We start from the raw sequence: 14,511 nt of genomic DNA on the forward strand, positions 1-14,511 counted from the left end.
GATGTCTATCAGGCCCAGAGCCTGTATACAAGATAGCTCCTCAGCTGGTATATGCTGGCACAGCCCTAGGGAAGTTAACAAAGCAAGGCTGATTTCACCAGCTGACATAACTTTATGGAGAAGTAGATTCATATTAGATTCCAAGGCCAAATCATCTAGTGTGACCGCCTGGGTAACACAGGCCACAGAGCTTCCCCTAAATAGGTTGGGGCGCTCGCTGAAGTCAGTGGGACTGTTCACATGAATAAGTTAAGCGTGGCGCTGCATTAAGTATTTGCAGGACTGGCCCTAAAACCAGAGCAACCCCGTGAGCGCCCTGTGAGCCGTGTGCTTCACACTCCTCTGCCCGGCTGTGACCGCAGGTGGTGAGGGAGCCGGTTGTACATCAGGCAGGAGGCCAACGTGGGTGAAGGTGGTGGATGATGGTAGGGTTGCCAACTTTGGTGGGAAGTATTCCCAGAGGTTTCATCGTATGACATAATCTTTAATTAAAGATTAATCTTTGATTCCTGGAGACTCCAGGACAATCCTGGAGATGTGGCAACCCTACCAAATGTTGTTGCGAGAGCAGAAAAGGCGGGGAAAGGATGGCAAGCCCAGGTCGCGGGCCCAGAGAAGGCCGAGGGCGGGGCTTAGCCCTGCCTGTTGCCCCGGACAACAATCCCTCCGCGGCCCCTCGAGGAGCGGCGCAGCGTCTTGCCCAAACCCAAGATGGCGGCGCCGCGCCCGGAGCCCCGCCCCGCCCCTTTGCCGGGCGCTTCCGGAGCGGCCCCACGTGTGTGTGCCCGCGCGCGCGCGTTGTGGGGCTAGAGCGAGAGGGGCCCGCTTCTCCCAGCCGGGTCACCCGGCGCCGCGGCCATGAGCGGGGCCGGCGCGGGCGCTCGGCGCGCCCGGGCCTTCCGGCTGCCGGGGCGACACGGCTACGCGGTGGAGTTCTCGCCCTACCTGCCCGGGCGCCTGGCCTGCGCCGCCGCGCAGTACTACGGGATCGCCGGTGAGGGAGGGGCCGTGTCCCCCCCCCCCACGTGTTACCCTCCTTGGGGGGGAGCTGCTGGGGGCCTTGTCCTCCACCCCCGCCCCTTGGGCTCATTGCCTCTCCCACCCCCGCGCTTATTGCGGGGCGGGGCTGCAGCCCCGGCTCTCTCCCCGGCCAGGAAGCTGGGACACCCTTGCGCCCCCTCCCCCTGAGCCTGCAGTGACATCCGCTGTAGCCCCGCGGGGCCCTGGTGCCTGAGCTCGGTCTGGGGAACTGTCAGTCCCTGCCGAGCTCTGTGGCGTGAGAATGCCTCTTCCTTCTCCCTGCTCTGCCTCCCCTTTACGATCTGCTCCGCGTTATGCCTTGCGTGGGCTGGCGCTGAGCTTTGCAACCATACCTCCTACACCTGGATAACTTCCATGCGCATAAGTGTGTTTGGACTTGGGGCCTGTGTTACTGTACAGTGTTGTTTGTCTCCGCCCCTTGCTTTGAGACTTTTGGCAACTTTGACTCCCAAGGAATTTTAACAGTTTCTTTCCCCTTCCTCGGTGCTGCTTCCAGAGACTGCGGTGCTGCTGCTGCCTGTGGAGTGCAGCTACTGATTAGACCAGTCAATTATTGTGCTTTGTGTGTGGGGGGGGAGGGTTCTCTCTTGCCCCAGTGGGGAGCGGGAGGGGGGAATGAGAGAGACTAGGTAGCATATGAAATATGCACTAGGATCTTTTGACCTGTAAGGTGCTGAGCTGAAGAGTTACCACACATTCTCACTCTGTGTTCTATCTGACTTTTCAGTTTTGCTGTGTTTGGAGGAACGAAAATCCTATGGTTACATAGACTACAAATATTTTATAAATACATATAAAATGTAGACTGCTACTGATTTGGGGGTTTTCTAATTCTAGTTAAAGGGATACTGTCATCTTTAAACTTGTGTATTGCAAACAAATATTTATTCAGCTAATAAGACACTAGGTTATTGAAAGTGAGTGGGTGTTTAAAAACCAATTTATTACTTACGATTTTTGAAAGGATGTTAAGAAAAATTATAGTTTCACTTTAGTCCCAATCCTGCTAATACTTGTTTATATGAATACACCTATTAAGGTCAGTGGGCTACTTGTACAAGTCCTGTCACACACATGCAAAAGTATCTGCTGGCATTACCTTTTTGAGCTTTTCAAACCTTTTTAGCGGTTAAATTACTTTCTTAACTGTTCATCTACCTTAAAAATGTTATGGTGTTTATGGGAAGAAGGTCCTACAAATGATAACTTGCAATGTCTAATAAAATTGGGTACTTTGTAAATAGTGTTTTAAAACAACATTTAGTGTTTTCCTGTACAGCAAATATAGGAGGAAAAAATGTCACTGTTAAAATATAAGAAAAATAAAACTGTCTATTTTCATTAACCTAACCTATAACCTCCATTAGATACAGAAGGAATGTACTGTAGTACTGTATCTACAGTAAGCCAGCCTGCAGTCCAGCCTGTAAATACTTAAGGATACACATACCTTTAGTCACATAACTGGGCCTACTTATGCATGGGGTAGTTATGCAGGTATTCTTTCACAGGATTGGGACTGATGGGCCCAGTCCTACTATCCTGAAGTCATTTGATGTTTTGCCATTTCACTTAAATGGAATTAGCATAACTGGGAATATTTTGCTTGCAGAAAAAAAGACTATTAGCTGAAGCTACAGAGATGTAACTACTGCATAGCAGTGAAGGGAAGACTATATAATAGTTTAGTCTCGCATGGTCTGTAATAGTTTGGTCTAATTTTAGTTGCTGTGTTTAGTGTTTGGGTGCTGGATGGTCAGGAGGTCAGACCTGGTGATCTGGTCTTAAATTCTAACTCTTTAATTCTAAACTTCCTTGCTGGAATTAAATTTCTCTTCTGGGAGAGAAATAGTGTGCTTAAGAGAAAAGAAAAGCAGATCTTTTCCATTTAACCAAGCATAACACCGTGGACTACTGGAAAAAAGTATACACACTGCATTGCTGGGTGGAGATAGGTGGCCCGTTAACGCTTCCAATAAACATGCACAAAACTCAGAAAAATACATATTTAAAATAAAGTATGTTGTGGCAACTAGTGTTTAGCAAATCAGAGGAACTGCTTTTGAATAGAAAATAACTTATTAAAGTAGTAAAGGGGAGGCCTTGATGTCAGCGTTGTGTAAAATTTATTTTTAGTTGATTTGGTGTGAAAAAAGGTGACAGAAGCCTTCTTGCACATTCACATATCTCCAGTTAAGGCATTTGTACATCCAAATTGGACATTATGTTGCTAACTAGGCATTTAGATGTTTAAGTACTTATTTGTATATACCTACTTTGAAAACTTGGCCTTAGCTGGCTGATTGAAGAACAGTTCTTAGGCAATCATTTTGTGTGTATGGATCCATGGTGGGCATTAGGCATTGTAACACTTAGCATTATGGCACCTAACTTCTAGGCACCTAGAAAATCATAGGAACAACACTGTGATCGATAAAGCAGAATTATACACCTAGGCTCCCTATAGAATGAATGGGGAGAGATACACTCCTAAGAATGATCCACAATGCCACCATGCTAGGCAGGGAAGTGCCTAAAATAGCTAATGGAGGATGCCAAGGAGAGGTGTGTGTGCTATGTCCCACTCCTTTCATGGTGATAGGTGCCTAAATCTGGTCTGAAAGGAGGTGCCTACTTCTGCATGTGATCCATCAACAGGCACCTGCCACATGGAGTCAGACAGCTTAGGGACACCTTGTTTTTTTTTTAAAAAAAAAAGTGGACACATCAGACATCAAGAATTATAACATTCAAAAACCAGTCGGAGAACACTTCAACCTCCCTGGTCACTCAATTTCAGACCTAAAAGTTGCAATTCTCCAACAAAAAAAACTTCAAAAGCAGACTCCAGTGAGAAACTGCAGAATTGGAATTAATTTGCAAACTGGACACCATTAAATTAGGCTTGAATAAAGACTGGGAGTGGATAGGACATTACACAAAGTATAAACTATTTCCCCATGCTAATTTTATTCCCCTACTGTTACTCACACCTTCTTGTCAACTGTTTGAAATGGGCCATCCTGATTATCACTAGAAAAGTTTTTTTTTCTCCTTCTGATAATAGCCCACCTTAATTGATTAGTCGCATTACAGTTGGTATGGCAACACCCATTTTTTCATGTTCTCTGTCTATATATATATATATATCTATATCTTCCTACTGTATTTTCCACTGCATGCATCCGATGAAGTGGGTTTTAGCGCAAGAAAGCTTATGCCCCAAAAAAATTGTTGGTCTCTAAGGTGCCACAAGTTCTCCTACCATGCCACCCTTACTTCTCCGCTGCTGCCTTCAGAGCTGGGCAGCTGGAGAGTGGTGGCTGCTGGCTGAGGACCTAGCTCTGCAGGCAGCAGAGCAGAAGTAAAGGTGGCCATACCATACCATGGCATCCTTATTTCTGTGCTGCTGCAGGCAGTGGCTCTGCCTTCAGAGCTGGGCTCCCAGACAGCAGCCACTGCTTTCCAGCTGCCCAGCACTGAAGGCAGCGCCGCCATTAGCAGCAGCGCAGAAGTAAGGGTAGCAGTACCGCGACCCCCCCCAACTCCTTTTTGGGTCAGGACCCCTACAGTTACAACACTGTGAAATTTCAGATTTAAATAGATGAAATCATGACATTTATGATTTTTTAAATCCTATGACTGAAATTGACAAAAATGGACCTTGAATTTGGTAGGGTCCTAGTTATAAGGTGAGCACCAGCACCATCTCCTTCTAGCCATATTTTGAATGGGCTCCAATCTTGTAGGCATGCTCAGAGGCCACTTGTCGGATCAGGCCCCATACATGATACAGGCTGCCAAATGCATGTCTTCCGTCGGTTTGTGATTCACTGTGAGGCTTAGGCAGGTGATAAGTGTCCAGATGCCTGGAGAGAGGCAGCAATGCACGTGCTCAGAGGCAGAAACTTAGGCACATGGGAACTTTTTTACCTTGAAAACATAGGAGACAAGTTAGTTTAGGAGCCTACAGGGCTCAGTGGGAGTTTTGTGCATTGCAATGGAACCAAAACTGGGACTTAGGCATCTTAACCTGAGACTTAAGTGTTTAAGTACCTTTGTGGATCCCACCCATAATGTCTAATCTTCACAGTATGTAATGCATGGTATTCAGAATACTTTTTTGGCCTGTAAGTGCAATACCTCCAGACTTTGTATTCAAGTTTTTTTTTCTTAATGTAAGCCACTAATTTTTTTCCAATTTATGGATATAGCACAGTTGTATTAGATTTTAGCCTATCTTTGTTTTATTGTTTATAACACATATAATAAAGGGAAAAATGATACGCAAAGTGAGTGTTAGGTGGTCTTATTGTAAACCTTATTAAAGCAAAATAGCTCATATATTTTTATATCTTCAAAGGCTGTACTGTTAAGTTTTTGTTCAATCCAAATATATTGTTGGATTCATAAGTTGCTTACATATTGTCAACATATCCCAAAACATTTACTGATTTCCTCCATTTTTTGCTTCTGTTTCCCACAAAGGCCATCTATATTGCTACTTGCTACTTTTTAATGAGATAGTGAATTGCAGATTCTACATCTACCCCAGACTCCCTGCCAATTTTTCCCGAGTCTCCTTCCCAATCTGATTGTCCTATATTTACATAATATTCTCTCTCTGTGTCTCTCTCGCTGTGGGAAAGACCCTCTCAAACCGAGGAAAACTGACTGTACAGAGGCAAGAGTGAGTCTGACTAGAATTAAATAGTAGTACAATATACAAAATAAACTGGATGAAAACATTATAGTACTCTTAGCAACTGCCTTTATAGGCACATTCTAGCACCCACGGTTGAGCTCTGTTGGATCCCTGTGCTGCGCTTATTACAGGATTGTAGCCTTACATCTTTCTTGTAAGAACAGCATGTTTAATAATATTCAGATAGAAACAATGATACTTTTTTTTCACTTTGAAATAGGAGAGTTTTATCTGAATTCTATTTCCTTAGAATCAAATTTCCTACATTTCTCATTTCACCCATAATAAGCTTCATTCTTACACATTTTTCTGTAGTATTATCCCTAGGATATTATAAAAGGATCTATATAATCCCATACTGATGTGTGTTCGCAACATAACGTTATTCAAAAGAAAATATAAAAATGCTTTATTTTCAGTGAGTTGTCCCTTTTTCCCATTTTGCTGTCAGAAGTATCAAAAACTGACACAGATGAAGTAGCAAAAGGGCATAAATATAGCCAAAGAAGCTATTTATAAGCACAGCTAATTGTGCAAGTCCTTCTATCAGATTCAGGTGCCTTCCATATTTGCACTGTAGTATAAACTATCACAGTGCATCATAGTTTCCAGTGGATTAAAAAAATTGGCTCTGTTGCATTGTGCTGTTCTTGTTTTTTCAGGTTGTGGAACTCTGGCAGTGCTGGAACAAAATGAAGCTGGGATTTGTCTTTTCAGAAGGTAACAACTTTATAACTTTTTAATAAGAAGTATTTGTTATAGAAACTTTAGTGAAAGAGACCGACTGGGATATTTCGGTATTTCTGTTAGTGATAAATAATGGCTGTATGATATATTGAATATACACTTCCATTACTTAGGTGCAAAGATCTGGTTATATTATCTGGCTTAAAATATTAAATGGTATTTTTAAAGTTAAACTTGACATCATCCTTAAAGTAAGCCACTTAGGGGCAGCAGAGTGGTGCAAGTTAAAAGCAGTGTCTCTGCCCTAGCTTATTGTTGCATGTTGAGTCTTGCTGCCCTTGCATTGCTCCTTGGACCCAAAACTTTTCACTGAATGGGTTTGTTCGAATGAATGAATGAAGTGGGACCTGTGGAAACTAAACTTTGTAGGTATTTCCCTATTGATCTTTTCTGGGGAATGGTGAATCCTCTCGTAGTTCTTTTTGGGCTGTCTCCTTTCACAGCTCAACAATGCCCCACCTAAAAAATGTGGTGCTCTGATTGTAAGAGAAGTGTTGACACAACTTGAAACATAAAGCTTATCTGAGATGAGAGTTTAAATAGAAATATAATAAATTACCTTACTCTTAGATACCAGCAGATATTTTTTCAGTTGGTTAATTAGATGGCAGGCTACTTACAGCAGTTAAATATTGTACTGCTTCTGCTGGGTATAGTATTATAGTAATAAATCAATATTACTGGTTCAGTAATGAAAGTACTTTTTATCACCTCATTGTTTGTAGTGGGAGGCCCTATGTTTCTTTGTTAGAACCTTGGAGGACTGCTCCATGTTTACCACTCCCACCCTGGAGGCTCTGAATTACGATCAGCATCCTTATGGATAAGAAGGACTGGATGGGACACTTCTAATCACTTAATGATGTTTTGCTGTCAACCAGAGTGGTCACTGTAGATCAATGAGTGGCATGCCCTTCCTTCAGTGCAATAGAATAGCGATTGACTTGGATATTTTGGTATCTCAGTTAGTGATAAATAATAGCTCTATGATATATCCAAGCTGGCACTACCTCAATAGCGCTCCCATTTGCTCAGGAAGGTTAGGTTGGAAATCAAACCTCAGTCCCTATATCAGGGTGGGCAAACTTTTTGGCCCGAGGGCCGCATCGGGGTTGTGAAATGGTATGGAGGGCCCAGTAGGGAAGGCTGTGCCTCCCCAAACAGCCCAGCCCCCGCTCCCTATCCACTCCCTCCCACTTCCCGCCCCCTGACTGCCCCACTCCGTATCCAACTCCCCCTTCTCCTTGTCCCCTAACCGCCCCCTCCGGGACCCCATCCTCTATCCAACCCCCTCTGCTCCCTGTCTCCTGACCGCCCCTCGCCCCTCCCCCCCCAAACCTCTGCCCCTGTCCCCTGACTGCCCCCGAGGACCTCCTGCCCCTTATCCAACCCCCCTTCCCCCCACCCCCTTACCATGCTGCTGATCTGGCCCGCGGGCCGTAGATTGCCCACCGCTGCTCTATAGGAAAGGTGATGGTCTTTGGCTGTCTTGTGCTGACCTGTTCTAACATAAATTTTTTTAAAGCTTTCAAGGTATCATCAGAATTTCTTCTAAGAAGATTCTTTGGAAAGTCAAACACACAAAAAATTAATATGTTCAGAATGTGGTAAATTAAAAATCTTGTTGATTAATCTTTGAATATAACCCAACCAGCTATACAGTCATTTCTCATGGATGAATATCTTGATTGCCCTGGTTTAGTTTTGACTGGAATGATGGCCTGTTTGATGTGACATGGAGTGAGAACAATGAACACGTGCTGGTCACTTCTAGTGGGGATGGATCTCTGCAGATCTGGGACACTGCTAAACCCACAGGTCCACTGCAAGTCTATAAAGAGCACACTCAGGAGGTAAAAGAGGCAAAATTAAAAATGTTAATGGCCTACTTTTTTTTACTGCTTGGATTATTAAAGGGCTCACTTGCAGAATCACTATTGGAAAATGTTTTTTCTTTGCTTGGGGCTATAGCATGAACTTACATCTTCAAGACTGTTGAACATGAGGTAAATTACATATTGTGTTTATAGTAGACATTTGGGCACCTAAAATTAATATATTTTTAGAAATACTTCAAAGACTTTATTCTTGATTGCTCCAAGATTAGGTTGGGGTACTCATTCAGTAGAATGTGGTATTGAACAGGCCAAGTCTCAACTAGAAGGATGGTGTCTGCAGCAATGGTACCCATGAAGTGTGTAAAGTGAGACAATATGCAGGTTCTCAGGACTCTTCATATTCAGGGTGGGAAAAGGCAAGAGCCTTCAAATATCTGTGAGGCCCTAGTCTCAGAATAGTTATTTGTGCCCTTTAAGCATAAAAAGAAATCCTAAACCTATTAATATAATATGCCTAACCTGAATTTGTTTGTGTGTGTACACATCTCAAGGTTATAAAGAAGGAGGAAGTAGCATCTATTTAAAGTTGGATGCTTTCTCCCTCTCTACTTATCACTGAGAGTGAATATAAATTATTCCTGTTGTTTTTACAAACTATTAAAATGGAAATATCTCCTTCAACAATATTTTACTTCATTGCGTTTTTGGACTGACTGTTACTCTTTTAATTATTTGATTCTCAAAATGGGGAATAGGTGGAATAACTGTAACCTGTATATCTTCGGCATGTCAGAACCCTGAAGCAGAGGCACGTGAGAAGGAAAAGTCATGTAACATTGTGAACTCAGCCTGCAGAAAGGAGTGCTAGACTTCTAAAGGGAACCCGTTCAAAGTGATATAACATACTTTGTGTGGGAGAGGCAGATAATTGAAAATCTTTCTAAAGGACCTTCTTCAAAAGAGGTGACCCACAATTAGTCCTGTTGTGTTAACTGGGCCTACAAATGTACCCTAATTGCAAGCTCATATTTGAAAAGTGACTGAAAATTCATAAGACCTATAACAAATATTGATGGGGAAAAGTGCAAAAGTGGGACACAGTGCACTAATTCAGTCTAACAAAAGGCCTGCTGATATAACTCAAGGATTGTATTAAGATCATGCTTGGTAAACAAGAAAAGTGTGGAATTGGAAATTGGTGAACCAAAATTGCTGTATTGAAAATTAGGCCTGATTGATGGACAAAATAATGAAGGGATGGGCTATTCCACCATCACTCCCTTTCAGGTTTGTGAAAAAGGGACTTTGGGGGTAGGGGGAGCTAATGGACTGCAGTGCTGCCTGACTGAAAGATGAGAGATGGGGACGGGGCAAACTTCACCATCATGGCAGCCACCCCACTGTTTCCTGGGACCCCAAACCTTTATTCTCATCCTGAAAGAAGTCCTAATAGGACTGGGCCAAGAGCGGGGCCCAGATGACACTGCCACCTCTACTGGCTCCAGCTGAATCCCAGACACCACTTAGGATATGCGACTTCGTGTCCTTTTCCTTCCCTACCTTATTTCTTCTCGTTCCTATATCTCTGCTTTTTTACTTCTCTCTAATAACAGTCTTGCTTAGCCAGCCAGGACAGCATATTTTGCAACACTGCTGTAAGCCTGTGACCAGAAAGAGGCAACTTAAAGCAATCACCTAAACAGCCCAACACTTGTTCAAGTTTGCCAGGTCTTGAAGTAGCTGTAACACACTGTACCTGTGTTTTTTCCAGTAATGAGGTTGTAAGTGAAAACATCAGAGACAGAAGCTGCATTTTCTGTCTTTACTATTCTTGTCTTTCCCCTTTGTGTATTTGTGTTTTGTCATCTTATGAAATGGGATCAGACTTTAACAGCTCCAGCCATCTCAAGTAACTTCTTCTCTTTTCCCCAAAAACAGTTACCATCTTTGATACCATCTAAAATTCTGTCAATCAAGGGGTGTATTCCTTTGAAAAACTCTCTCCAGATAGAGTAAAGGGAACAGTGGATGTTGTTAAAATGAAAGCCTTATTTAATACTTTTCATTTCAAATGCTTTAACTTTTTCCTTCTTTTCTGTATCTCTGATAAAAGGTTAAAAGGATTTTTAATGATGTGTGTGCCAGGGGATTAAGCAGGCTGAGGTCTCTGCATGTGAACCTCCAAACCTTGTTTAAAACAGTTTAATGTTGGGCAGTGACTGGGTTATGTTACACCTTTATCTCTTTGGGTCCATATATTCCAGCTGAATTAATACAACAGGCCCAAATTGCACAAGATTTAGGGCCCACTGTTTAAATGGAAAAATTGTGACTAGCATGGATCTTTTTATTGGTCTGACTAGCCTTATATTACATCTATTGACAAAATTAAGACTGGATTGAATTTTTTAAAGATAAAATACTACAATATCAGAATTTGTTTCATATTTAGTAACATAAATTGATATATATTTATACCTGATATATCTGTGCTGGGGGTAATCTTTCTGAGGTGCAGAAATCATTAGCTTGTGTGGTTCACCTCTTTTTGCAAGGCTGAAACTCCTGCGAATGAATGATTGCCTGTTAGCTCTCATAAAGTTGAGGAATTATTTTCTTACAGACCTGAAGAAATATGATGTTCAAAGAACGGCATTGACTTGAAGTGGTTTTGCTGACCAGTGACTTCTTAAAAACTATCTGTCAAGAATTATAGCCAATTTCATTGCAGCTGTCTTCTGCAAAGAATAGTATTGATCATTGTAATTTTCCTATACAGTGTAAAGAGCATAAACTAGTCATTAGTGGCTAGAATTAGGAAGAAATTTTCCACTATAGGCAGATTATTTCATAATTGTACCATCTGCCACTTCAGATGAAAATGAAAGAAACATTTGGCACTGACTGCTGTTGATCAGCTTGCAGATCAAGTTTAAGATGTGACTGACATGAATGATGGGCAGTATTGAGCAGCCAGTAGCAGTGTTGCATTTCACTTCATGGCAAGGAGAGCTAACATGTTTTTACATCCAGGAAATACCAATGTACAATTCCTGTTGATGTATGTTTTAAGCGTGACAGAGTATGTCCCGTACAAACTGAAGTAGAAAAGAGAGGGTTAGAGCAGGAGACAAGACAGTGTTTCGAACTGTCAGCCTGGAATGACACCCTAGCTAACATAGCAATATTAGTTGCAATGGCAGGGTCAGGCTGAAAAAGCTACAAGAGGGAGCAATGTGTCAAGTCTCTTAAGTAACACAGGTTTAAATAACGATTTGAATGGCACTACTATGAATTAAAGCGTGGAACTCTGTTGTCTCGCTTCTGGGAAATCCAGAATGTTGACGTATGTCCATCTCTGTATAAAAAAAAAAGTAATTGACTAAAAGTGTTACCTTTCAGCACCATTTCTAAAAATTGAGGAAATCTCCAGTTAAGCAACATTAACATCCACACCAGCCACTATGCACATGCCTTACCATTCAAATGCACTCCGATTCCTAGCTTGACAATGAACTCCCTTTCACTTCGAGCATACAGCCACCTACAATACGCATATCCAGTTACTCAACATAAAATGAACAACTTTAGATTAAATATATACTACCCATATATTTTCTGCTTTAACTCATCTGAGGATGGAGTTATGATTGTGCATGTGAGCAGAGGTGCTGACTTTCTAACGTCCATCATTGGGGATTTTTAAGAGCAGTAGACAAACACCTGTCAGGAATGGTCTAGATAATTAGTCCTGCCACAAGTGCAGGGGACTGGACTAGATGACCTCTCAAAGTCACGTCCAGTTCCATGATTCTGTGTGCCAGGGAGTGTTCCCCACCCAGCCCAGGCACCGCCCCCACCCCACCTCTTCCTGCCCCATTCTGGCCCCCTCCCCTTCAATGCCTCCTGCACCCTGTGGAACAGCTGATTGCGGCAGACGGGAGGCACTGGGAGGGAGGGGGAGGCGCTGATCAGCGGGGCCTGCCGGCGGGTGAGAGGCACTGTGGGGAGGGGGAGGAGCTGATCGGGGGGGCTGCGGGTGGGTATTGGAGAACCCATAGGGTTGGCACATATGCATGCAAGTGTGATTGAGGAACTGGATGTGTATATTGTGGGTGGGTGTATAATGAGCGTGAAAGGGAATTAGTTGTGGTACTAATGACCAAAGAAATGTCAACTGTTTGCTGACTAGGGATGTAGTTTTACATATGAACAGCCATACTGGGTCAGACTAATGATCCATCTAGCCCAATATCTTGTCTTCTGATGGTGCCGGATGCTTCAGAGGGAATGAACAAAATGGGGCAATTATCAAGTGATCTATCCCTTGTTCAGTCCCAGCTTCTGGCAGTTAGAGGTTTAAGGACACCCAGAGTGTGGGGTTGCATCCCTGACCATCCTAGCTAATAGCCATTGATGGACCTATCCTCTAAGAACCTGGATATGAACTTTAGATACGTTTGTCTCTCTGGTATGAAACTTGGCTAGTATCACATACTAATACTTCAATATAGGTTAAAGTGGGATATTATGAGATTCAGCTATCAGATGTGGAAACAAGTATCCTTATTTAGCCAAGGAAGAGGCGACTTGGGCTTTGAATGGTGTCCTTGTAGTGGGCTATCTGCAGATCTCATTACTGGAGGCAATATTCTGTATAAAATATGATGATGAGAAATGTGGAGATAGGAAGCTATCTATATATGACTTTAGTGTACGATATTTGTTCACAAAATGGAGAATTAAAGTATCAGTGCTGTCCCCATAGGTCTGTTTTATTTTCCCATCCCTGCCTCCTTCTCTTTTCCATCAGTACTCTGGCAAATTGGGGTGAGTTGTGGTGGAAGGGCACAGGGATCTGTAGTATCATCACAGTCTATAACCTTAACAGTCTCAGCAACATTAGTAAGTGCTCCTGATTGATGAGCACATTTAAGTGTTTGTGAGTTCATAACTAAGGTTTTGTGTAGTAATGTGAGGGGAATTAATGTGTTGTGTGTACTGTATTCCCATATCTGTTGGAGGCAGAAAGGAGTTCCATGTGATGAGGAGTCCATTGTCAGTGGAAACATGCTGTGTGGGCATTAGAGTACAGTTGAGAAGTGGGCTATAATTTGGGATTTTCTTGCTTTTAGTTGTGTCTGCAGTATCCTGGCTTAGCTGTGCTGAGTACAAACCCACTGATTTCAGGTGGGTTGTACTTGGCACAGGAAAGCCATGCGGGATGCATGGGGCTGAGCAGGACTTTCTTGAACAGAGGGATGGGAAAGACTGGGACTGTCTAGGCAAGGAGACTGTTATAAGGCATGTGCACAAGGCAGGCAAATTAAGATTGTGTGTTCAACCTTAATTGCAGCATTTCCTAGGTTTTAGGGTGCTCGACTTTGCAACTTGAACTTTCTTCTAATGTAGGTTTGTTTTATATAACATGAGAGAGAAGAGTTTCAGGTATAAAATTCTATGTAATGAGTTCAGCTTTTAAATTTCTCTATTAAACATACCAATAAGTTTCCAAACAGGCTAACTATAAGGTTCTGTTTCACTTTGTGTAAATAAAAGATGAGAGATTTTGAATTCTTTAAGGGTACGTCTACACTGCAATTAAAAACTCATTGCTGGCCTGTGCCAGCTGACTGGGCTCAGGCTAAGGGGCTTTTAATTGTGGGGTACACGTTCTAGTTTGGGCTCCAACTCGGGCACTGGGACCCTGTGAGGTGGGAGGTGTGACGGGTTGGATCACGGAACCACCCTGGGAGTTGCCACCTGATATGCGATGACTACTTCTGCCCCTGCTTTCCTTCCCAGACAGCTTAGGACTTCAGTGCCCTGCCTGGTTTGAGCCAGACCCACTAGCCTGCTGCAAACCCAGACCCAAGTCTGAACCATGTCCCCTAACAGCTGTAGGCTTAACTGAAAGCAGCTTACAGAAGTGTTCCTGTCTTTAACACTCAGATGCCCAACTCCCAATGGGGTCTAAACCCTAAACAAATCTGTTTTACCCTGTATAAAGCTTATACAGGGTAAGCTCATAAATTGTTTGTCCTCTATAACACTGATAGAGAGATATGCACAGCTGTTTGCCCCCCCAAGTATTAATACATACTCTGGGTTAATTAATAAGTAAAAAATGATTTTATTAAATACCGAAAGTAGGATTTAAGTGGTTCCAAGTAGTAATGG

The 14,511-nt window shown here is 42.8% G+C and overlaps 1 protein-coding gene across 1 annotated transcript in view; it reads left to right on the plus strand.

The window, feature by feature from the left end:
• The first annotated feature begins 858 nt into the window (after nucleotides 1-858).
• The window catches only part of PEX7 (peroxisomal biogenesis factor 7), an 86,088-nt gene continuing 72,435 nt past the window's right edge, over nucleotides 859-14,511 (plus strand). The window contains exons 1-3 of the mRNA XM_074946965.1: nucleotides 859-994; nucleotides 6,409-6,466; nucleotides 8,196-8,346. Coding sequence (XP_074803066.1) covers nucleotides 859-994; nucleotides 6,409-6,466; nucleotides 8,196-8,346 — 345 coding nt within the window. The remainder of the gene's footprint in view (nucleotides 995-6,408; nucleotides 6,467-8,195; nucleotides 8,347-14,511) is intronic.

The sequence above is a fragment of the Natator depressus genome, chromosome 3 (assembly GCF_965152275.1).
Source record: "Natator depressus isolate rNatDep1 chromosome 3, rNatDep2.hap1, whole genome shotgun sequence".
Lineage (NCBI taxonomy): Eukaryota > Metazoa > Chordata > Testudines > Cheloniidae > Natator > Natator depressus.